At 42.4% G+C, this 25,232-nt stretch overlaps 1 protein-coding gene across 5 annotated transcripts in view; it reads right to left on the bottom strand.

Moving 5' to 3' along the window:
• Positions 1–24,611, bottom strand: part of kcnab1a (potassium voltage-gated channel subfamily A regulatory beta subunit 1a) — a 145,894-nt gene extending 121,283 nt beyond the window's left edge. For 2 of the 5 annotated variants that reach the window (XM_082501786.1, XM_082501783.1), the window contains exons 1-2: positions 24,540–24,611; positions 17,330–17,980 (exon numbers count right to left, since the gene is read on the bottom strand). In XM_082501786.1, the coding sequence (XP_082357912.1) occupies positions 17,330–17,607 (278 nt within the window). In that variant the 5' untranslated portion in view covers positions 17,608–17,980; positions 24,540–24,611. Of the gene's footprint in view, positions 1–10,387; positions 11,227–17,329; positions 17,981–19,607; positions 19,655–24,539 lie in introns of those variants that run through there. The other 3 variants (XM_082501784.1, XM_082501788.1, XM_082501785.1) reach the window with 3 other exon arrangements.
• Positions 24,612–25,232: the final 621 nt, after the last annotated feature.

Genomic DNA, 25,232 nt, shown 5'->3' with positions numbered 1-25,232 from the left:
TCCCTCCCTTCCTTCAGTGCATCAAGACGCGAATGCGGAAAGGAAGGAGAGGACTCCGCTGGGTTTCCCTTTTACTTCGCTGGATTTCTTAACTCCCTGGGACTTTTAGGTCGTGGCGCAGGCCACTGGACTTTTAATGTTGTGTTTTATTGATTTTTATTGTGTTACCCCTTGGCCAAGGTTGTTTTAATTCATTTTACATTTTAACTATTTAAATATAACAAATTATATTTTAATTATACAGTCTTTTAATCGTGTACTTTCCCTTGGCGGCTTCACTGCTCTGTCCGTTTGGAGGAAGGTTTCCTTCCTTTTAAAAACACAAAACATCTTGGAAATAAAATCAGCCTTTCCGCTCCGTTACATGACGTCAATCAAGAGTCATGAAGGCGAAATCAAAACTGCCATTTTTGAAACCCGGCAACAAGGGAAACACCCATTAACAAAAACAAAAAAACTAATCCGTGGTCTCTGAGACAAAAAGTGAGTTTGACACCAAACTCACTGACACCCCTGACAGGCCATACATGGCAGGCCACATACAGCCCACTTCTTAAGTGGTCCAGACCAGTGAATCTCCCCTTCCTGTCAGTGTAAAGAAGTCCAATATTTAACTGTTTTTCTACAAAGTAAAAGCTGCTATGAATAAGAAAGAAATCTGTCAGCACGACTCTTAAATGTGTAAAATTACAGAAAAAGTTCTGGTGACTCTTTGCCCAGACAGTCCTTATTTTGTTTTGTTTTTTAATTTTTAACTGTACTTGTAAAAAACAAACAAACAGAAATTTAAAGTATATCGTTAAAAGTCCAACATTTCTGCTTGTACTTGTTTGAGGTGAGCAGCAGATCAAACAAATTAAAAATCATAAATGGCTTCAAGCGCACACGCTCTGTGCTACATCCAGACATTTCTGTATCTCTGCCATTCAAAGACACTTTTTTTAATAGTTAATTTTATGTAATATTGAATATTGATTTACTACTAATAGAGAGAAAACACATGAGGTTCAAGGCCTGGACAGTCAAGCAGAGTAGGTACAGGGCTCACGTCCACTTTGACGTGGCCTTCACTGGCCTTTATGGCCGGCACGGTCGAGCAGTGGTTAGTGGTGTTCTCCCCTGATTCAAACCTCAAGGTTGGCTGCAGCCTTCCTGTGGTCTCTCTGAAGTTTGCATGTTATCTCTGTGCCTGCATGGGCTTCCTCCACCAACCCAAATACAGTCTTGTTGGGTTAACTGGTTATTCTAAATGGACCATAGATGTGAAGTATATAATGTGCTGTATGGTTAAAATGTGATTTCTAGTTAAAAGCAGTAAGACTAGTACATTACATAGTACTGGAGTTCCTTTTTGATTTGACATACCAGTAGCAGAACCTGGGGGATCTGTTATCAAAGAGTAGCAGGACTGGTGGTGCTCTATAGTGTAATTCCAGCTAATAATCTGTTATTTTTATACATTTTAATACATGAAAAATGTCTCCAGGTCAAGGGAGGGATCATTACTGCCATTAGAAGCAACTATAATTGTAATGAACTGCAAACTTTTACTTTTATGTATCTTCTGCAAGCTCATACCACCTTAAGACACTTCTATTATATCTAAGTTTACATGCCCGTGGTGTCTTTCCATTACATACCAATTACTCTAACACTGGCAATCAGGATGAGGAGTTCACAGGTTCACGGGGGAAAAAAGTGGTGCTGGCCAATCATGAAACATAAAAAAGTGCAGCGGAGACAAAACCATAAAATTGGAAAATTATGGGGATGTTGAACACATAACACAGACTGAAAGCTGCTGTGTGAGTGTGTGAGAGAGGGAAAGCACTGTGCAGGAGTTCAGTATTAAAAGTCCTGTATGAATGCGGGCGAGCTTTGAGCACTTCGGTCAGCAGGATTGGAGGAAGATTTATTTCTATCCATAAAGTTTATCTGGTGGATTATATCGAGTATTTCATTAGATAAAAGTTTAAAAGGCAGTCTTGGTCTTATTGTTTCAGCTACAACCTCAGTGGTCTTTATTGGTCTGAGAGCAAGTAAAGAGTTCATATAAAAACGTCTTTCATACTCCCAGTTTCTCCTGAAAATGCAAGAAAATGTCAACGCTTGGGAGGAAGAGCAGAGTAGACCTAATGGACACATTTCTCATTTGATATCAAGAAAAATAAGATGCTTTTTTAAGTGTGTGGAGCAACTCCGACCAATAAAAACACAACACACTTTTTACACTTTATATTGTAATCAACTTCAGACTGAGTCTACTATAATCTTATGAAAGAATTTAATGCCTAAATTATGACTAAAACAAAATGAAATTTTAGTCATAAGACTATCAGACTCTCAGAATTAACATTGATTTTGCTGACTGGTGAGTATCCGCTGACTTCATACCTGTTGATGTGAACTACCTTTGCAGTACAGAAAACCCAGAGTTAACCCAATAAGTTATCCGGATAAGCTGAAATCTTACTTCGTGGTACAGACCTCGAAATACATTCCTAACACGATAAATCTAGGAAAGTCATTTCCAGTGTTTTACAATGTGGAGAATTTAATTCACATTCTGAAAACAGCAAAGGCAGAGTAGAAATGGCTGATGCACACAGACTATGAATTATGCACAGAACAAAATCAGCAAAGGCTGCAGGGACAGAGAAAGAAGTGAGTGACAGGGGAGGAGAGAAGCAACTGCAGGGACAATGTAACTCTGTCACCTTCACACCACAGTCGATCAGCAGGCAGAGCTCATTTAATCAGATGGACTGACAAACATCCAGACTGTCTGAAAACACACACAAACACACACACAAACACACACACACACACACACACACACACACAAACACACACACACACACACTGGCAGTTCAGTTTGTATCACTTCAAGGGAATTTTCATCGTCTTACAATCATTTTCTAGAAACTTAGCCTTGACTTAACCTGGAAACAAGTCTCTATACAATCATTACAGGGTCTTTTTGTCTCCATCCCCTTTTTAGGTCCCCATGATGTGACTGTGAAAACATGAGCAATACAAGTACACACACACGCGTACTCACAAACACACATTAGTACACCCAAGAGCACATGGCATATGCTTCATAATGTGACCTTCTGCCCCCTGGAGGTTTGAATTCCCCTTCACTGTTGTGCCCTTACCCAGCATTCCCCTGCTGTATCCAATAATATCATGGCCTTTAGATTAATCTTTTTCCCCACTTGGCTGATTGAATTGATGTCTGTTTTAATTCAGCATGAGTAATCAAACATCGTGTGCATTTGAGTGCGTAATAACTTGGAATCTAGGTTAAAAGGGGATGTACTTGATTCACGCTTTTTGTTCGTCGCTCTGGAGGCTGATTGAACACAAAACTTAGCTTTCAGCTTGATATTTATTCATTGTAGTGGAGCGTTCATGACTAACGCGCACTGAGTTGATGTCAAAATCCATTTCCGAGGCTACATTCTGGTACCGAGCGATCACCGTCTCTCTAAAATGCTACTTACAGTGTCACAGTGCATCAGTATCTCCCCGACTAGTGTTAACATTAGCCCAGAGAAAATGTTAAATGCATATGTTCTGAAATGAACATTATGTTGTCACCATAACCTACATAGTCAGGGCCATATTAACGACATAATGAACATGCACACACACTGAGGTAATTTGCTGTCTAACAAACACTCACTGATGCTCTTGCACAACTGAAAGGACTCACCCACGCCCCACAAACAGGCACACACACTCATGAATAATAAACTAAAGGGCATGTGAGGGCACTCTGTTGAGCTCATATCTACATGGAATTTGCCTCTTCTTCCTCTTTCCATCTGTGCACTTTGGATCATTTGAAAGAATGCCTGTGTGTCTGTGTGCATGTGTGTTCCTGTTTTAAACCCACCATACACTTTGCAAATATCAGGTTGAACCTTTTTGCTTGCAGAACTGAATTAATTCTTCGTTGCACTGATTCAATAAAGTGCTGGAAATAGTCCTCTGAGATTTTGGTCCATGCTGGCATGACAGCATCACACAGTCGCTGCAGATTTCTTGGCTATACATCCATGATGTGAATTTGTTGTTCCACCACATCCCAAAGGTGCTCTAATGAATTGAGATTTGCCTGTGGAGGATATTTTGGTACAGTGAAAGAAATCAGTTTTGAGCCCACAACACAAGCTTGTGTGAAACTGTAGCCTCAGTTTCCTGTTCGTTGCTTTCAGGGGTGGAAGAAGGTGTGGTCTTCTGCTGCTGGAGCCCATCTGCTTCACAATTGAGGGATGCTCTTCTGCATACCTTGGTTGTAACGTTAGCTCCTCTGACCTAAGACATTAACCAGGCACTTGTTCACGTGGATCCATATCATCTGTTCTCATGATATGGATCCAGTCCATCCATCCATAGAATCACTCATTAGCATCATCACAATAATGCTGATCCACGATCAACATTGCAGTTGACTGTCACATTGTTGTGATGTCATAGCTTTCCAAAGTAGGGGCGGGGAAGACAAAAAAAGAGGAAGCTGCTGTACCGAATGAGAGCCCTCACAGGCACAAGGACGCCCTCTTGCTATGACACAGATCTTTCAGATCTGTTAACCCTAAAGATGATTATTCAAGAAAATCCCTGTAGATCAGCCTGCCAACAACCACACCAACCTCAAAATCATCTTTCTTCCCATTCTGAGGCTCAACTTGAACTTCAGCAGGTCATTTTGACTACGTCTGCATGCCTAAATGCTTTAAGTTGCATATGCTGCCATGTGATTAAACTGATGTGCATAATAAAGTGGTAAGTGTACAGTTCGGTTGCGCCAGGTTTGGATCGTCCATACATAAAAGCCACTATACTTTACTTTTACTTCTTAAAATATAATATTTAGACACAGCACCAAAAAAGCTGGCCTTGAAATTGCTTTTAAGTGTTTAAACTTGTGGTCAGGCTTTTTCCTCTTATAAAATATTAAAGCATCATAAGAACAGATTCATTGTTTTAAGGGATCACGAGCCAAAAAGGTTAGAAAAGGCTCTTTATGTTTTGTCAAGTCACAACTCTCCTCGGCTCACCCCCACAGAGCTGGCAGGACTTTAAAGGGAAAACACATTTAAAGGTTACAGAGGGCACTTGACTGAATTGCATCTCTTCCTTTGGGGTGTTCATGTGCTAATAAAAGCATTTTTATTAATATCTTGTATGGGCCAGGGCCAGGATAAAGTTCCAGAGAGACATTCGGGACTGCAATCTCCTCTGCTTCACCGAGACATGGCTGAACCCAGCGGTGCCGGACCACGCCATCCAGCCGGCCGAGTTCTTCTCGGTTCACCGCATGGACAGGACACGGGACTCGGGGAAGTCAAGGGGAGGCGGCGTGTGTTTAATGGTGAACAACAACTGGTGCAACAGTGCGAACGTTGTTCCTCTCACACGCTCCTGCACACCAAATCTGGAACTACTGTCCATCATGTGTCGTCCTTTTTATCTACCTCGGGAATTTACATCGGTCATTGTAAGTGCCGTTTATATTCCACCACAAGCGGACACGGTCACCGCCTTATGCGAGCTGCATGAGGCACTCACACAGCACCAGACACAACACCGGGACGCTGCGCTTATTGTGACGGGGGACTTTAATAGCGCCAACCTCAAACGCGCAGCGCCGAACTTTTATCAACACATCACCTGCCCCACCAGGGGTGAAAGGACACTGGACCACTGCTACACTACGGTCAAGGACGGCTACAAGGCACAATCCCGCCCTCCGTTTGGCAAATCTGATCACGCCGCCATCTTCCTCATGCCAAAATACAAACAAAGGCTGAAACAGGAAGTTCCGGTTCAGAGGAAGGTCGCGCGCTGGACGGATCAATCGGTGGCCGCGTTACAGGACGCACTCGATGACGCAGACTGGGGCATGTTCAGAAACAGCTCCGACGATGACGTCAACGTGTTTACGGAAGCGGTTGTGGGATTCATCGGGAAACTAGCGGATGATACCGTGGAGACAAAGACTATCACAACGTTTCCCAACCAGAAGCCGTGGGTGGATAAAACCATCCGCGACGCTCTGAGATCCCGCACCGCTGCCTACAACACGGGACTCATGACGGGGGACATGGACCCGTACAAAGCCGCGTCATATAACGTGCGGAGGGCGGTGAAAGAGGCGAAGCAGCGCTACGGGAGGAAACTAGAGTCACAACTCCAACAGAGTGACTCTAGGAGCCTGTGGCGGGGACTAAGGACAATAACGGACTATAAAACACCAACAACCGGTATGACGAACGCGGCCGTGACTTTGGCAGACGAGCTGAACACTTTCTATGCTCGCTTCGAGGCTGCAACTAAGGTCTCCAACAATGCTAGTGTTAGCGGCGCTAACGGCTGCAGACAGGAAGATACTGCCAGCACCGGAAACGTGCTCGTCATCTCCGAGCATGAAGTAAGGAGAGCCTTCAAAAGAGTGAACACCAGGAAAGCAGCAGGACCAGACGGCATCCCAGGTCGTATCCTAAGAGACTGCGCATACCAGCTAGCTCCTGTGTTCACTGAGATATTCAACATCTCTTTATCTCAGTCGGTGATCCCCACATGCTTCAAAGAGTCCATCATTGTTCCTGTCCCGAAGAAACCCCACCCTGCTTCTCTCAATGACTATCGCCCTGTAGCCCTCACCTCAGTAGTGATGAAGTGCTTTGAACGCCTGGTCAGAGACTTCATCATTTCTTCACTACCAGACACACTGGACCCACTACAGTTCGCTTACCGTCCAAATCGTTCCACAGACGATGCCATCTCTCATCTCCTCCACACATCACTCACTCACTTGGACACTAGAAGGGGGAATTATGTTAAAATGCTCTTCATAGACTACAGCTCTGCATTTAATACCATAATTCCCTCCACACTCACCACCAAGCTGGAGCATCTGGGACTCAGCTCATCTATGTGTCAGTGGATCTCCAACTTCCTAACTGGCAGACCACAGGCAGTAAGGATGGGCGGACATGTCTCAGCCTCCACCACTCTCAGCACTGGAGCCCCCCAGGGGTGTGTTCTGAGCCCCCTGCTGTACTCTTTGTACACATATGACTGTGTGGCCACTACCAGCTCCACCACCATCATCAAGTTTGCTGACGACACCGTCGTGGTGGGCCTGATCTCTGATAACAACGAGACGGCCTACGTGAAGGAGATTAGGAATCTGGAGAACTGGTGCCAGAGGAACAACCTCCTTCTAAACGTCAGTAAGACAAAGGAGCTGATAGTGGACTTCAGCACTAAGCAGGAGAGGAACTACCAGACCCCCGTCATCAACGAGTGCCCAGTGGAGAGAGTGGACAGCTTCAAATACCTCGGAGTTCACATCACGCAGGACCTGTCATGGTCCTGTCACATCAACACCGTGGTGAAAAAGGCCCGACAGCGTCTCTACCACCTCAGACGCTTGAGAGACTTCCAACTGCCCTCCAAGGTGCTCAGGAACTTTTACTCATGCACCATAGAGAGCATCCTGGCGGGAAACATCTTAACCTGGTTCGGGAACAGCACCATGCAGGACAGACGAGCTCTACAGAGGGTTGTGCGGTCAGCTGAGCGCACCATCCGCTCCGAGCTCCCTGACCTGCACTCAATCTACAGCAGGCGGTGCCGGACCAAGGCCAGGAAGATCGTGAAGGACCTCAGCCATCCCAACAACAGACTGTTCTCTCTGTTGAGGTCAGGAAAGCGATTCCGCTCCCTGAAGACCAACACAGAGAGACTGAGGAGGAGCTTCTTCCCGCAGGCGATACGGTCTCTCAATCACACCACCACACAGTACTGACCCACACATATGGTTCTTACACACACACTGGACTTTCTGGACATTGTTTTTGCACAACACTGGTCACTATATTCTTCATTTCCAGTTAATACTTGTACAGCTGCTGTTATTGTGTATATATTTATTTATATTTATATTTCTTCATACATTCTTATATAGTTCTATATTGTGTATTTTGTTGTACAGTTATTTTATTTTCAACTTTAATTTATATATTTTATCTTATTCTTCCCAGTTAAATTTACCCTTCATTCTAATTTGTGTTGTACAGTTATTTCATTTTTAACCTTAATTTATATTTTATTCCTTCCTAGTTAAATTTACCCTTTTTAATTTTTCATATTTATTTCCTATCTTATTCATAGCCTTTTCCTTTTTTGTTTTCTTTAGGTCACGAGCAGTTGTCCAAGCATTTCACTACATATCGTACTGTGTATGACTGTGTACGTGACAAATAAAATTTGAATTTGAATTTGAATTTGAATTTATGTAACCCGTTTTTGGGAGGTTGAAGTCATGACTGGTTTGGTTTGTTTTATTTTTTCTCCACACAAAAAGACCCCCCACAAAAAAATTGCCTTTGTTAGAAAACACAGTTGTAGATAGTGGACAGAGAGCAGACGTAGCAAAGGGCCTCAGGTCAGACTCAAACCCAGGACCACCTCCTTTGATCACCTGCTCACCCCATGAGCTAAACTGACGCCCGGTTTTATCTCTTTTATGGTTAAAACTAAGTTCAAAGGTTTCATTGTTTTGCATGCTAATGCGGGGAAATGCTTTCTACTTAACAAAATTTCAAATTTCTTTCTTATTTGTGTGTGTCTGAGTGAACGGACTGCTCAACTTGACCACCAACAAGCACGCTGACCTGGAAAAGGTCGTGGGCAGCCAGCTGTTCTATTAGGTTACCATGGCAATAGCCACAAACTTTTAAACACACACACACAGTCCCTCGAACGCACATATGCCAATATGTCCCCAGGCAAATGCTAATAGCGAATGGCCATATGAGCTCCTTTAGCCAGGTTGATCCAACAGAGATACAGACTCCCATCACACTCCTCTCTACACCCCCTTTTCTCCATTGGTGGGCACAGAGGGGTGATGGAAACGGTCTGAGCTGCCAGATCTTCTAAACCAACACAACAACGGAATAAGTTTAGTCCGTGTTATTATTACACTGACTGTAATACAGTGAAATATGTTGGCAGGATTTTGCAAAGAACCACTGATGAGGAAGCCCCAGGGAACGAATGACAGAAATATAGTTCATGGAAATGCTAAGCCAGCAGTGTCTCCAAATATAAAACACACATGGACACTAATTTTTTAAAACCACACTATGCAGTCTTATTGATTTACTTTGTTGAATAAGAATATTTTATTTCCTCTGATTCCCAAGTTGTTTTTTTATTCTGTTTTGTCAGTGTGGACTCTCAGTTCACACTGGATGTTTTTTTAAGTTTCTAATTAAAAAAGAAACATTTTTAAACATTTAAACAAGTTCAGGTACAAATTAAGATTAATGAGCTCTAACAAGCTGAGGTAAACAACAGAGAAGGCTTTACTCAAGTTCATCCCCCTCTCGTCCTCTCCGGAGACGACCAGGCGATTCAGGCAAAGAAGCTACGTGTTACTTTTTTTGCCTGGGGGCTGAGCAGCGATCCACAATGTCCCGATCACACTCGCTCAAACCACTCGCCAACACGGCGCTTAGTCACAGATGACGAACTTGGAGAAAAACAACAAGCACATGACAGCAGTTTCTACCAGCGCACAAGGAGCATGAACCGGATTACCTTCAAAATGAAAGATCATTTAACAGGAGCTGTTTGAATGATGACGCTCATTTTCTACCTGCTGTGTGCACACTCTGATACATTGAAAAATATGCACTCGTATCAAATCCAAGGGGTGCTGACAACTCTTAAAGCACTGTAAAGCATTTGTGAACATGAATTTTGTACATATTTAAAGAAAAACACTCAAAGATCTCGGATTCACATAATTAAAAAGGGAATAAAAGAACCTAAGCACGTGTGCATTACAAACATATGCACTTGGGGTGATGCTTGTTGACATGTGACTTATTTATTTTTTTCTGCCACAGTTAGTCCTGTATGTGCCGGCTAGCTCAATACAGCATGCAGCTGAAACTATAGCTTATTATACTTAGCATTACTTACTTGAGGAATGCATCCATCAGAAACAGAGAGGACTCGGATTAAAATTATTTATAAAGCACTCAGAGCTAATGATCAATTAGCTTGGGAGTTTTAAAAGAGATCAATAGTTCCCATTATGCAATGGGCATTGCAAAGCAAGCATGACCTTAGAATCATGTAAACACAGAGCATGTGGGAGGAAAGCTTGAAAAACTGTTTGATTTTTATCCACGCTTCTCTTCAGATGTCACAGATGTAGAATCAAACAAAACACTAATTATAAAAAACTCTCTTCAACCCCCTCAGCCATTACTAACTCTTTAAAGAGAAATGATAAGTCTGTCAACATGACCGAACATGACTTCCTCTCACAGAGACACACAGGTAAGGTTACCTGTAGGCCATGCCTGTCTGACTCTTCACCGTGTCGTGCAGCGACAGCGAGTGGAAGTTGAGGAACTCCTCCAGCTGCTTGAGCTCCACCACACCGTTGGGTTTGTTTGCTGTCCACAGCATCAGAGGAGGGTAGGGTCGCGTTCCCGTCCCCATAGAAGTCTTTCCGACAAGCCTCCCCTGTCCTAGGCCGTGAGCCTTGACCCCATCCTGGCCTCCACCCTGAATCCTGGACCCCTTCTGTTTCGGGTTGGGGATCTCCGGGCACGTTGCCTTGTACAAGTACATCTTCCAGCTTTCTTCTTCACTTTATCCTCCCCTTCAATCGCTCCTTTCTGCTGTTCGCATGTCCCACAATCATGTGCGCTCAGATTAATCCAGGTAGGCCCCTCACCCACGCACAGCTACACGGAGCAGAGGAGCGTGTGCGTGAGAGCATCTGATTAAATCTTAGTGTGAAGTATTCCTCCAAAATAAAGCTGCACAAGTCCTCCTCTTATTAAAAACAAAAGAACATCCAGCCCTGAAAGGAGCCTTTTTTTCAAACTGAAATCTGGAGTCCAGTCTGTCAGCAGGCTGCTCGTCCACACTGGGAAAACAGGTTACTTCCTTACATGTACTTCTCCATGCACCAGGCCATATATGTTGTCTGCACATATACACACATGAAGACAGATTAACAGAGGGCCAAACACACAGTCCCTCTCCTCTCACACACACACACGTAACACACACACACCCACACACTGATGCTGTCACTTTGCCCCCTGCTCAGCCAGTCTACATTATAAGCTCAGTTTGGTTTTGCTCCCTATTAAATAGCATGGGAATCTGGGACATTTTTTTCTCCCTCCCTCCCTCTCACTCTCTCACTCTGTTTCTCTCTCACTCTCTCCTTCCTTTTACCCCTTTTTCCTCTCCACCCCCCACCCCCTTATCCTCTCTCCCACCCTGCCTTTCCTCATCATCCCTCTTTTGTCTCCCAGTATTCCCTCCGTCACAAGCCCTTTCACTTACTCCTGATTTTCTCTCTCGTCTCTCTTCCAGCATTCACGTCTCCTGCCATTTGCTTTTTGTCAGCCCGTCTCTCACACTCGTTGCACTTTTAAAGCAGTCACTTTTTTTCACTTTCAACAACCTTTAAATTCATTCTTTTTCATCTTTTTTGCCTCTGCCCTCTCTTTCTGCTCCTTCTTATTCTAAACAATGTGTACTCTGCAGTTCTGCCCATAACAAACACGTAATATAAACACGCAGACACGCATACTCGAGCAGACGCTTGCACGCGGCCGATGGCGTGTTATTCAGTCGTGCACAGTGTAAGGGCGGCGTTTTCATAATTAGGTAAACCAAAAAAATAAAGTGGAAAAGCCTCTGTTTTCTCGTCTTTCCTTCTTCTTGACTGCACAAACACACACACACACAGTATATAATCTCCCCTCTCTAGCCTTCTCATGGGAGCGTTCAATGACATCATGTCTGGTCCTCCAGTGAATTGTGGGAATCATGAGGAATGCCACTCTTCCATATCAGGAAATTTGAGTTAAGATACACACTGTCACTCTTTCCACAAGTAGACACATACACAGATGATGGAATTTCAGTCTTCCATCATCTGTGTGTGTGTCAGTATAGAGCAAATACTGCCTGACTGCTCCTCATTGTATCCTGCAGACATCCAGTGGCAACAGCCAAAAGCTGTATGCAGGAACTGTAGAAGCTACGTGATAAAAGAATTTGTTTGAACGTGGGATATTTCGTTTTGGGGTTTTTTGTTTGTTTGTTTTTGGGTTTTGGGGGTAAAAACCTCAAGGCTGACTCTTCTGTACCTGCAGGACGTGAAATTATGGCTATTAATGCAAAAGTGACACATGGAGGTTGGTAAAGAGGCAGCTGTGCTTGTTGTCCAGCAGGGTGGGTGGAAAACCTGATCATGCCTGGCAGCTGGAAGTCATCTGAGCTTATGCAACGCCTGAGTGTGTTTACAGTGTATTTATGGACCTGGAATATTCACGTCCATACTATGCATCGCACACACCTTCGACGCACATACATTCGAACAACAGATGCTCTCTGTCGTATCAAAAGCTCCAATTAATTTCACTCTTTTTCTCTCTGTCTCACTTGGATTTTTTTTCTGTTCTGTTTTATATTTTAACGTTTTTATTTTGGCCTCTGGTGTTCACGACAGTCACATTCTCCTTTGAGGAGCTCAACATTTAGGCAGGTGAGTCACTGATGAAGAAAAGAAAAAAAAACAGAGGGTGAATGATGGAAGAAAAGCAAAAGAGGACGGAGAAGCTGGGAGAGGACAGTTTGGGGGCATGTATGAGCAGCAAAATTAGGCATAAACAACTTTTTTGTCTGAGTCCTTGTTGTGACACAGTTCGAGTTCCTCCCCCCTCATTTATTCTCTTTTAACTCTTTAGTTCATATGTTTCGACTCTCATTTTAAAACCAGCTCATTGTTCCCTGAGATTAATTAGTCGTCTCTTTCATTTTGTCCCCACCACCCCCACATATCCTCCCTCCAGTGAGCGAATCCCCATATAAAGATTGCATATTACCGAGCGCCCACGGTATGTTAGGAACAAGTTTAGCAGCTTGCGGACGACGTTTAAAAAGACACACCGGCCATGTGTGTGGATGCTGTAACCTCGTATTATCTGCAGTGTAATAAAACAACATTTCTGTGTTGTTTACGTGCAGGAGAAGAAGAAAAAAGCCCCGTCTTTGCCATCTGACTCAATGGCAGCAATAATTATGTCAGCGATCAGTCTGCAGCCCTCAGGGACTGTCCTGCTCCTGTTTAACACCAGTGTGCTGGCCTAAATTCCCCCACTAAATCCCATTGTTATTATCAATGAATATCTAGATTAATGCTGAGAAGAGTGAGGCAGACAAAATGAACAACACACCGATACATGGCAAAGACGGCCGTTGTGTTTTCAAGTGCTCTTTTAATCATTGAAGAGGTGTGATCTAACAAGAAGAGAACATATTATGTGACTGATTAATATTTTTAATACTTATCTCAGTATTACAGTGTTTCCATATTATGGGATGGATACTTTAGCACACATGTGTGCAAAAGAATCCCAGCTGTGTGAATCAAACTGCCGATCTTGACACCATCCATCCATCCATCAAGCTCTACAGGAACATGTGTTTTTGTTGTGCAACAATAGTATCGTGTTGCCGCACCTTTGTCGCACCTGGTGCCGAAGGTATCAGGAAATATAATCTCAATACACGGTCAGACGAGGGCGACGATACTGTTGGCTGTAATTATTCGGGTCAGTCGAGTTTTATTCCTAGAACTGTTGCTCCCTGGCTTACTGTACGCTCTGAAAAAGCAGCAGGGTTTAATGAGATATTGATTCAGCCCAGCGTAAATGGAAACACAGCTACAGTACAAACTAATCGTAGCTTGTGAATAATTCTGCTGATCATCTCCAGCCCACAGGAGTTATGTGCTGCTTTTTATATGGTCCATTTCCATGAAAAGCATTTATCGACAGGGACGTGTTTATGTAGTTTTAAGTCAAAGAAGGAAAGACTTTGTTAACAGATTGGGTGCTAATAAATTATTTGACTCATCAATCTAGGTCACTCTGTGCAGACCACAAAGAAATACAGTATCTACAGAGGTCAGACTGCTTTAAGCTGACAGGAAGACAACAGAAAGTCAAATAAGCGCTTATTTCAACCAAGGTATGCAGAAGAGCATCTCTGCAAATTTTGAAGCAGATGGGCTACAACAGCAGACCACACCGGGTGGTCTAAGGACAGGAAACAATTCACGCAGGCTAACCAAAAATGGACTCTTAATTTCTGCTGCAACATTCACATAAACAACATGAAAGCACAGATCCATCCTGCCTTGTATCAGCAGTTCAGGCTGCTGATGTGTGGGGTATTTTCTTGGCACACTTTGGCCCCTTGTACAAACTAATCATCGTATGTCAAAGCCTACCTGAGTAAACTTACTGACCATCCCTCTGTAGCTTGCAGCAGAATAACGCTCAATGACACAAAACTCATTTAAAACTGGTTTCTTGGACATGACATGAGTTCAGTGTAGTCAAATGGCCTCCACGGGCACCAGATCTTAAGCCAGCAGAGTACCTTTGGGACAAATTTGCAGCAAGTGTGTGATGCTGTCACATCAACATGGACCAGAATCTCTGAGGAATGATTTCAGCACCTTGTTCAATCAAGAATTAATGCTGCTCTGGAGACAAAAGGGGGTCAAACCTGTTAGAAGCCAGGTGTACCTAATAAAACGTCGGGTGAGTTTAAGTATACTGTTGCCTCAATTTGGACATGAACAGAGTGTTTGCATTGTAACACCTAGGCTATATTTTCCAAAACTTGTCCCTGACAAATACTCTCCATGTTTTATTTAAAAACTAAAGTAATCCATAATATCTTTGCAATAAAGGGTAAACAAACAATGATGAAAGCAAGTTTACGAGGTTCTTTCTCACTATCTGGCTGCAAAAGAAAATGCAAATTCAACCGCATAATTAATTTGGCTAAGCAGAAAATGTTAATTAAATTTTCAATACCTGAACAAAAGCAATTAGTGAAAACATCGTATAAATACCCTGTTTTGTCAAATAATAAATAAATGAGCATTTAATGAATTTGTGGCACAGAAAGGAATACATTAGCACGGGGGTAGAAAAGGCAATTTATAAAGAAGTGGTTACAAAGCAGATTATTTCTTGTTATGGTCTGTCCCGAGTTTCAAGAAGAATCACCAGAGAGCTAAAATCTGCATCAATTGTTCTGATTTAAATTAAGGCAGAGCAGATAGCCAGTCATCGCATGATGTTTGGCATCACATCAGCGGTTCAAAGCGCAGCGCTGGCAGATGTGTGTGTGTGTGCGTGCGTGCGTGCGTGCGTGCGTGCGTGCGTGCGTGCGTGTGTGCGTGCGTGCGTGCGTGTGTGTGTGTGTGTGTCAGGCACGAGTTGGCTGACTGGCAAGACGGAGACTTGTAGAGGGGTTCATGCATTTCTAGGTCAGAGGAAACTGTTATCTGTTCTTTCAAGTAGAAGACTGCATCCACAACATAACAGTTGAGTCCAAGTGATCGGACAAAATGATCAGTACCGACTCTCTAAACGGAAACAATTACAAAGCTTTTTTTGTCTATGTTAGAGAGGGTAAGTGCACACGTGTGAAGGTCGTGCTAATCTTACAGTGATTCACACAGTGTTGGTTTTATTGGTGGCACATTGAGCTCACCACTTTGGAAACATGCCCATTAAATGCACTCACTCACACACTCACACTGTCCTCACGTTCCACACGCAGCAGTAGTGCTGTCAATCAAACCGCGAGAGGCTCTCATCACACTTTTATGAGCGCGTAAATAAAGAGCACATGAAGTGTGTAGCCCCAAGCATGTCATCGGAAAGACTGTTTAATACCATTTGAAGCCACATTTGAAAACAGCACTCCGATGCTTAATGTGCATTTTTCGTTAGACAAGTCGGGCTTACTTTTACTTAATTCTTTGTTATAATGTGCCTTTGTGCAATTTTCTGAAACAATTTGAAAGCAACACAAAAAAGGCAAAGAAATATTTTGTGAGTGCATTATTCCTGCAAATTTGCACCGGGGTGCTATGATGACAGCGTAACACCATCAATATTGGTAATGCAGTACAGTATATTTTTTTTGCAAACTATTCCAAGCTGCCTTTTTGTTCTTTTTTACCATTATTCCTAAATACTTCCAATAAGCCAGTGTAGGCAAAACACAATGTGCAACACTGGGGAAAATAATCTCCTTTGTAAGTTTACAACTGAGCCACACACACAGTGTGTGCACGTTTGTGTGTGGGTGTACAGTTTGATTCTTTGACCCTCTGCCAGTTAATTTTTATGAAGACTGAACAAATAAGTTTGGATTATAGCAATCCTTTCTGAATGGCTGCTCTGCAACATAAATGAATCCATCAATATTTGTGAGACCTCAACCTTATTTAATCACAGCGTGTCCCTTGCTGCTTTAACATTCTGGTCTCTTTCCCCTGCTCTGCTTTGTTTTTTCTCAATTAAAGGGAACAAAACCAAAAGCAGCAGAGAGGCCAGAGAATATAGAGAGGGAAGAAGAAGGAGGGAAAGGAAGAGGCAGGACTGCAGACTGATAAATGTGGAGCTTTAGGCTTGAATGATTGGAATGGGACACAGATGGATTAGGCATTTAGCAACAAGAGAGAGCAGTGGAGCAATGAGAGGGGGAGACATTGCAAGGGGGCTGGGGGAACCCGATACTAAAAATATCCATGTGTGAGGGGAAAAAGAAGAAGAAAAGAAAGACACTCGCTGCTAGTCTACGTCAAAAAATTGGGATTAGGAATCAACGCTATTGGTGCTTCCTGTCTGTCAATCACACATAAAAGAATGAAAACACTCCCTCCAGCCTCCATGTTTTGTCACCATGGTGGTGGAAGATGTCAACACCACCAGCGAGACAGATGCTTGCTATTAGCATTAAGGACAGATCCGGTGACACAACTTTAAGCCGAGGTCGTAATGACCGGCGTGACTGCTGTGACACACAAATGAAACGGTTGGACGGAGGGGGAACCGCTTGTCATCAGATAGCTCTGAGGATCCAGCACAGAAATACTTGAACAATCTAACAGTGTGCATGCACGCACTTTATGAATTTCCTGACAGTTGCACAAACAAACTTACAGGTGTTAACGATGTGTAGATAATCATAAAAAAGACGTTTTTGGGTCTTTGTGTGTGTTCCAAAGTACTTGTGAGGTGAGTGTACGATTCACCTCACAAATGATTTGTGCTCATCAACAAGCTGCTCTGTGTAACACGTTAGGCCATCAGTCTGTTTGCACTCTCAAGTATCTACAATCACTCACTGACAAGCATGCCCACACACACTTAGACAGGGTTTAACTGACCTGTACAGCATGCCAGTCTTTTGTGCAACTGTCTCGTCTTTGCCCAGGCCAAACATTTTCAGGTACCAGTTGGTCTCCATCTCTCTGATTACTGCTGCCTTGTTTCTATGCTGTGCCACCTGTTTCCCGGAGGAGGAATTGCGCTTGGCATCCTGGGAGTTGCTGCGCTGGGCTTTTAGCCCACTGAGAGAGGCCACTGAGTGTTTTCGGTGCACGTGGGGAGGCTGGTGCCCGCCGGGCCCTCCGATGCCCCCTCCGCTGCTTCGTGCAGCTAGCATGGCCCCAGAGCGTGGCCCCCTCCCCTCAAGAGCAAAGCTCCGGGATCAAGGTGAAAAGAGCACACTTAAGGTTTCCAAATGATTCTCGATCCTGCACCTTCGTTTGGAGATGACGGTTACTCCAGCCTCAATGAGTGATGCATATCTCACTGTCCTGTAATCACCCAGCAATGCTCTCAGTACTTTTTAGATACCTTCTACCAAACTATCTGAAACTGTCCTTAGATCTTCTTTCTCTTTGAACTTGGTTCTTTTTCTCTCCTTTGTGCCTGTCAGTGTGTCTGTCTGTGCAGAGTGCTCCCTGGTCTCTTATAGCCTCATCCAGCTTGAAACAGGATCCCAGTTTCCTTGTCTCGTCACAGCCTGCGCTGGCCTAAAAGGAGGGAGCCAAACATGACTGGGTGTCAACAATACATACACACTCGCACAGTCTCTCACACACACAGGAGTACACAACAAATCTGAGTTCTAAAACAGGTGAAAGAAATATAAAAAGACACGATAACACACACATTGCAAACACACAAGCCCGAGCTCATAACGCACAATTATAGAGAGAAGTTGTAAATTGGAAATACACACTGCACGTGATTGTTTGAAGCGCACACCCCTTTGCTTCTTTTTCATCTATAGCACTGACACCAATGCAGCAATTTAGATATTAAAATATAAACAGGGAAACCCAGTTTGTAAATATTCACAGTAGATTAGGTGACCAAAAAAGAGAGTCAGGGCATGGAACTGCTGTGTAGATCACTATGTTATTTCAACTTGTATTGCATGTGTAAATTCTGTGTGTGCATGCTTGCAGATTTGCATGTAAGGACATGTGATTTCATTTTTTCTAAGCAAAGTTTGATGCTCAAAATTGAACCCAACATTTCAATAACGTTTTTTTTAAACCATAGTCAGATGTAAATTATATTTCCTGCCAGAATGTGCCAGAAACCGGTGAATAAAACAGCAAAGCACAATGGTGCAAAGAAGGGGGGTAAGTGAAGGTGAATGGAAGGACCCGATCGGTGCACTCTTTCAAGCATTGTCTGCGGAGAGGAGAGGGATAGCATGCTGATGAGATGCAAATTAATGTCAGGAGAGCACAGGACCTACGGGGCTATTCTCCACCTGACTCAACATAACGCTAGTCAAATACAAGCAGTAAGGTAAAAGCAAAAGCAGGAAAGCAGAAAGAGGATTTGGGCTTATTGTGGAGTTCATTTAAAAGCAGGCTTAGTAAAGTGCTGTCACTTGAAGGACAAGAGTGAGCTTTGCGGGAAAGCTTGGCACATAATGCAGTCTCAGAACTTTTGCTAACTTTCTCAAGTGTCTTGACTTCTGACAGAGGTAGACAAAAATGCTTCTCTTTTATATTGATCCATTAGTGGTTTATTAACCAGCCAACAGACCTTAAAAAGCAAACGCATGCACCAGTTTAAATGCACAGTGGACACCCAAAGATTGGTGTCCTCAGAGGTCAAGTGAATAGATCAGTGATGGAGTGTCAGCCCTAAATTATTCAACCAAGTAATGGGAGCCTGATAGCTCACTGGACATGTGAGGGGCCCAGGGCAAAGGTTGGGGTCAGTGCTGGCTACAGGGTGAACCTCCGCCTGTGGTCAGCAGCTAATTTGGATTGGAAACTTGCTGGGACTTTGTACTTCGTTGTTTACGCAGTATCTTTTTAAAATGTCTGATATATTAAAAAACAACTTAAAATATCAGAAATATATATAAAATTACAGACATGTTTCTTCAGTTTTTACATCTGGTTCTATGAAACACTGCATCAGTTTTTTTTTTCTTTTTCCATTTAACCAAAGTTGTTAATCGGCTGGGGAATTTCTGCTTGTTGCGCCTGCTAGGTCACCTGTAGGGTCTTCAGCCGGACGCATTCAATATTCAAAATTTCACTCTTTCCTTCTTCTGTTGGCAGAGCAGAAAAGTCTCCCTGTTGTCTCCTGCAACTAGATCTCAGTTTAGGTTTTACATCCAATACTTACTTCTTACTTACTTCTTTCCACAGTAAGAGCCAAAAGCTACTTTTCTCTGACTTGTCAGCCAAGTCTTTCTGGCTTGTTCCAGTTAGTCCTCACGTACCAACATCAGTGGCATCCTGCTTCCACAGGTTAGGTGATGGTTCTTCAGCCAGATCACTGCACTAACAGCAAAGATCTGAGTATGTCAGTCATTTCGTATACTAACTTCTTCCTTGGGACAGTTAGCTCAAAGATAATTTTGTTCTTCGTCTTACTGGATGAAGAATTACTTACTTACTCACATTACTACACGAGAGAGGAGACACGAGTTGAACCTACATCCTTTTTTGGGTTCAAACACAAGGAGGTTGCTTGTTGCCCATCATTTTGTCAATAACAACTGGTTCCCAGAGGACATTCCAGGCTCCAGTTGTCCAGATAACTCAATGTATTTACACAGATCAGTGCAATTCTACACTTGGAGTCGCTTCAGTTGCTTGCCTAATCAAATCTAAAAATAGACATGAGGTGAAATGTACCAGAGTTAAAGTGAACCCTCTCCTTTAATCTCAAACATTGTTCTGCCATAAAGAGTGTCATGTTTGCAACCATCCTTCACATTACTGCCATCTTGTGGCTACAACTGGCTATTGCTACTGGAAACTGCTTGCCTTGGATGCTGTATGAAACTGTAGCATGTCTTCATTTTTCGACCCATAAACAATGACAAGAGCTTGTCAAACTGAGAGGCCCAGAGACTTTTCTAGTTATCTTTGTTTGTTCATTGTGGATAAACTTTCCATCTGTGATGGGAGACTAACAGGAGACTAGTGTGAGAATTAAGCTGCTGCTGAAACTACTTCCATTGTTCAGTTATGAAACAGCTGGGAATAGAAAAGAGATAAGCTTCTGTCATTTATCAATAGATAAGTTTTCTTACTGACGACAAGTGTTGGGTTCATTACACAAAAAAGTAATGTATAACATTTTACTTGTTGCTAATGCATTAACTATTTTATTTATTTAAGAAAGTAATTTGTTACACAACTCTCATAAAACTACTAAATCACACATTACCAGTTAACAATCTAAACCTGAGGCAACAGTTCCAGGCACCAACATAAAACCCTGTGCTAATTAAGATAGACATAAGGTCTTTGTTTTAGTGTGCAAGTATGAATACAAAGCAAAACATGAAAACCAGCCTAAGGAGACTTCAAAGCAATCATCACAATGATTCTACCTTAGAAACATGAACAGGTAGAAACGGAAGCTGTAAACCTGACTGAGCATCACTTTATTACTTGTTGAAATTCAGGCTCGGTCTGCTGGGCTGGGTTCTTAGCTTAGCTTAGCTTAGCTTAGTGTTAGCATGCTGTCTGTGCAGGTGCTTGCAAAGAGCTGAAGTTGTGTTCGAGCCTGGATGCTGTTTGCACATAACTGTCACGCTCTTGTCCTTCTGTGCAATAAAAATAAAAGTAATGTCTATATCTCCACTTCTCAAGAGCTTTATATAGAGCTTAATATTTTTGTGCAATATATTTATTTTTACTTTTGATAATTTATGCAAATTTGACAATGATAGTTTTCTATGTATTGGATATTTTCGTAGTGTTTTATTGCTTCTTTTGCTAAAGAAATGGTTCTAAAAACGACTCCTCATTGTCAGATAATAGTAGAGAATTGTTTTGATTGTATAGTAGATGTTTATTTGATTATACAAATAATAATAATTTACTAAGACATCCATGTAGAGTGCATGAAGCTACAGGAGGCTATCAGCATATTTAAAGAATCAAGGACAGCATAAAATGGTTATTATTTGTCTTGTTAATAGGTGGAGGGTGCTGTTTGTGTCTGCTTCCCTTTCTGCAAAAGTCACTGCAGCCCTCTGACATCAAATCAAGTTTCCTTCTTCTTACACTGGAGAGTAACATTCAGGCCGGTAGTAGTTAGAAGTGTTATGTGTTAGTTGGCCAGGATTTCACATGGCTCAGAGCTTTAGCATCTCCCAGTGTTGGGAGTTAATTTCCTCCTAGCTTAGTGCGTCCACTTTTGGTCTCTTGAGATAAACCAGCATATTTCCAAAGTTCACATGGACCTGCACACACCACCTCTACTTGGAGACCTGTTGTCCTTCGAGGTCATTTAGAAAATTTGTCACACAGTGTGTATCGAACCTGACCCGTGTGCAATGTTGGAGTCACTAGGGTGGAAATTCTAGCACGAACAAAATCCGTCATTCGTGTTGTTTTCATGAGGTCTCACGGAAAGGTAAACTGATAGTACTACTACTATTACTACAGCAAATACTACAGTATAGGTGGATATGCAGACTACATATATATATATAGAGAGAGAGGGGGGGGGGGGAAGGGTGAAATGCAGTAAAGGAATGGTGAGAGGGTGATAAAGAAAACGTGGTGACATTATAGAGTTTAAACAAAAAGACACACAAACACACACACACACATATGAACTACACTGGTGCAAAACTGTGTGGAACAAAACAGGACAGCTGCTCCTTCCACTATTAAATTAGAAGACGCATGTTGAGCCTTTGCACCTCCCAGGGGTCTCCATTTTCTCTCACAAAGTGTTTCTTTTATATGTAGCAGCTATTTAATTTTCTTTTAACAAAAGAAAATTAGTAGAATTGACAGGTTAATTCATTTTATCTTTAATATGAGATGCTGGAAAGAGATAATTGCAGCTTTGAAAACGTTATAATGATTTTTTATTGCAAGCATTTTTCTTCTCACTCCACAGGGGGGAAATAGACTGTATAAATACAGTTAGTGACAGGTGTCAGCTGCCAACACTGATCTTCTTAACATACGCCTGAAGTATCAATAGAAATAGAAATAGAAAAAGGAATATAGCTGTATAAACTAAATGAAATATGTCTGTGAATTACGCACATACAGATCACCAGGAGCTCAAGTGATCCTTTACACGCTTGGGTCCCTGAGTGCAAAGTATCATTTTGACATTAAGAATAACACAAATGTCATGGAAACTATTCAGAAGTGACTGGTTTCATGACGATGAAAGGTCCTTAATGGTGTTTACTGTTTACAGCCACCTGCCTGTGTAACCAGTGAGGGTAACTTAAGCTATGAGAAGAGGTGAAGGCAAGTTTTGATAAGCTTCATGTAAGGAAGTAGTATTTTGTTCTAAATTGCAATGACATGTTGTAAATTGTATGGAAAAGCAAGCAGAGACTTTCCCCATTACCCTCACATTTCTTTTTCTGCACAACTTCATTTTCTCTCCATCACACTTCTTGGCCAAGGTAGTTGTGTGATTCCCACACAAAGCAAGGATTAGAACTGATCTCTGGTCTCCCATCAGTTTAAAGTAAAAGATGCACTTAAAAAACCCTGTTTGTCCAGCTCCAGTCCAGTAGTTAACAGACATGTCTGTAAAACAGAGACAGCTATAGTTTCCTACGAGCAGGAAATCAGTGCAGCTTTCAGAGGCAATAGCAGACTGCAGCCGCAAGATGACAGTAATGTAAAGGATACATGCAAACACGCAAGCAGCTTCATGGCATTTCAACAACATTGTATATTTTAATTTATGTCTGTTTTTAGATTGAGAAATTAAGCACTGCCTTGCTTGGCTTGCTTATCATGATGGAATGCCACTGCTAAAATAACATACCAATGAAATGAACAACATTTTTAAATGAGTGGAAAGTCTTATAAATAATTCGTATGCTGTTATGGACCCAGCAACATAGAGTTTGGGTCTTCTTCCTCTTTTTCTCTCCACTTGTAACTCTTTACTCCGAAGCTTCAGGTGGAATTATCCGGTTGTTCAGTCTGACGTCACTAGCCGTGTCTGGGTCTAAACTCCGCTGCAGGTCCATATATCAAACGATCACTATGGCATTACTGAGAGTTGAAAAACTGTCTAAAGTATTTCATCTTTAATAAAATGATCAGCCTTCTCCTCTACCAGGTGTAACAATTGAGTTTAACATCCAGGCATCCATGAAAACGGAATTTATGACATTTAACGGAGTTAGAAGTTAGCAGGGAGTTAGCTCGCTAGCTTCTATCTAAATACAATATAGCATGTCCTGACTGCGGGGTTTTGGAAACAAATTAAAACGTACAGCTCTGCTATCACTTCCAGCATAAATGAAGACAGAAAACTAAACAGCAGTGACGTTTGTAGGGTTACTGAAGTTGGGCTAGCTGGTATATAATGATGTGCTACGTGACCGCTAGCGACACAGCTATGTTAGCATAATATAAACAAGCTAACTTTTTTTCCCACTCGATAAAAGTTAATGTGAGTGTTCTCGGTGGTCAGGAACAAATGTAATCGCATGGCAGGATGCTGTAAAAGGACCAAACTTCAGCCAGGAGAACAACTGAGATAATCCATCCACAATACGAGGTTAGTCATTCATATACTGCTGCATGGGCTGGGCTGTAGTTACATCGTAAGGTTTTAAAAACTGAGCTTAAATAAATGATTAGCGGTAATAAAAGCCGAGGGAGGTCAACAGTGGTCGCTGACTGTTTTAGGAGCTTTTTGAGATCAAATAGAAGAAAATACATAACATTAAACATGTTAACAACACAAAAGCCATATTAAACGCAGACTACTATAGACCCGGAAGTAGGATTCGTCGCGTCATCACTGAACAACCGGATTGGGCTGGTTCTGCTGTACTGGCCTATGCATGGGCTCCTGGTTCCTGGTATTTAAAGGCTGGACGGTGTAGCTGTCTCTGCTAGGCTGTTCTTGTCGTTACCATGGTAATCAGGCCTTCCTTTTTACCTGTGTTTTTGGCTTTTATTCTATGGTATCGTGTGTTGTTCTCCTTCCTAGTTGTCTGCTTGGACCCCAATCTGAAAATCGGTTTACCTGGATATCCATTTACCTGAGTCTGTCTACACCAATCTGTTTATCCTATTCCCAGCTAAGGAAATGACTTACCTGTTTTCCACCTGTCTGCCTACTCTCCAGCGCTCTCATATTCTCGCCTGCCAGTCATGTAGCCTTCGGCTGCCTCTGTTCAGGAAACAACAAGTAAGCCAAAAGAAAAAACATTTCAAATTCAGCAATATTCGGTTCTATTCATCTTGGCATTTGGTATTATGCCCTTTCCTCTCAGTTTCTGAGTTTCCAGTCCCTGCCCTGTGATATATCCTACCTTGCCATTTAGGTGCATCTACCAAAACTCTTGAATGAGTTTGAACTTTGGTGACCTTGACCTCAAGGCCAAAGGTCAGGTTCTGAAAATCCTCTAGGATTTTCCAATTGACACCATCATTTAAAAATCTCAGAAGAGTTTGAATTTCAGTGACCTCGACCTCAAGGTCAGAGAGCACGTTTACTGAGAACCTACACAGACAGCCTGTTAACAAAGATAACCAAGTAAGCAATTCTGGAAATCTTGTGTAAGTCTATCTCCGTGGTACATCACTGTAATCTAAGACACTTACCTCCACAAATTCCTGTTTCCATGTCATGTGCTGTTAAATTTTGAGTTCATGCTGGCAGTTTAAAAGGTGTAGACAGACTCTGGCAAGCCCTGATCTAAATTCCTCTCTTTGTCTTTATTAGCGCATACCCTTCCATAACTCTTGCATGAACATGATGGTAACTGATAACTAATCAGAGCCACAG

This window comes from Aulonocara stuartgranti (genome assembly GCF_965226115.1).
Source record: "Aulonocara stuartgranti genome assembly, chromosome: 14".
NCBI lineage: Eukaryota > Metazoa > Chordata > Actinopteri > Cichliformes > Cichlidae > Aulonocara > Aulonocara stuartgranti.
The sequence above is the reverse complement of the archived record's forward strand: the minus strand, read 5'-3'. Positions and strand labels throughout refer to the sequence as shown.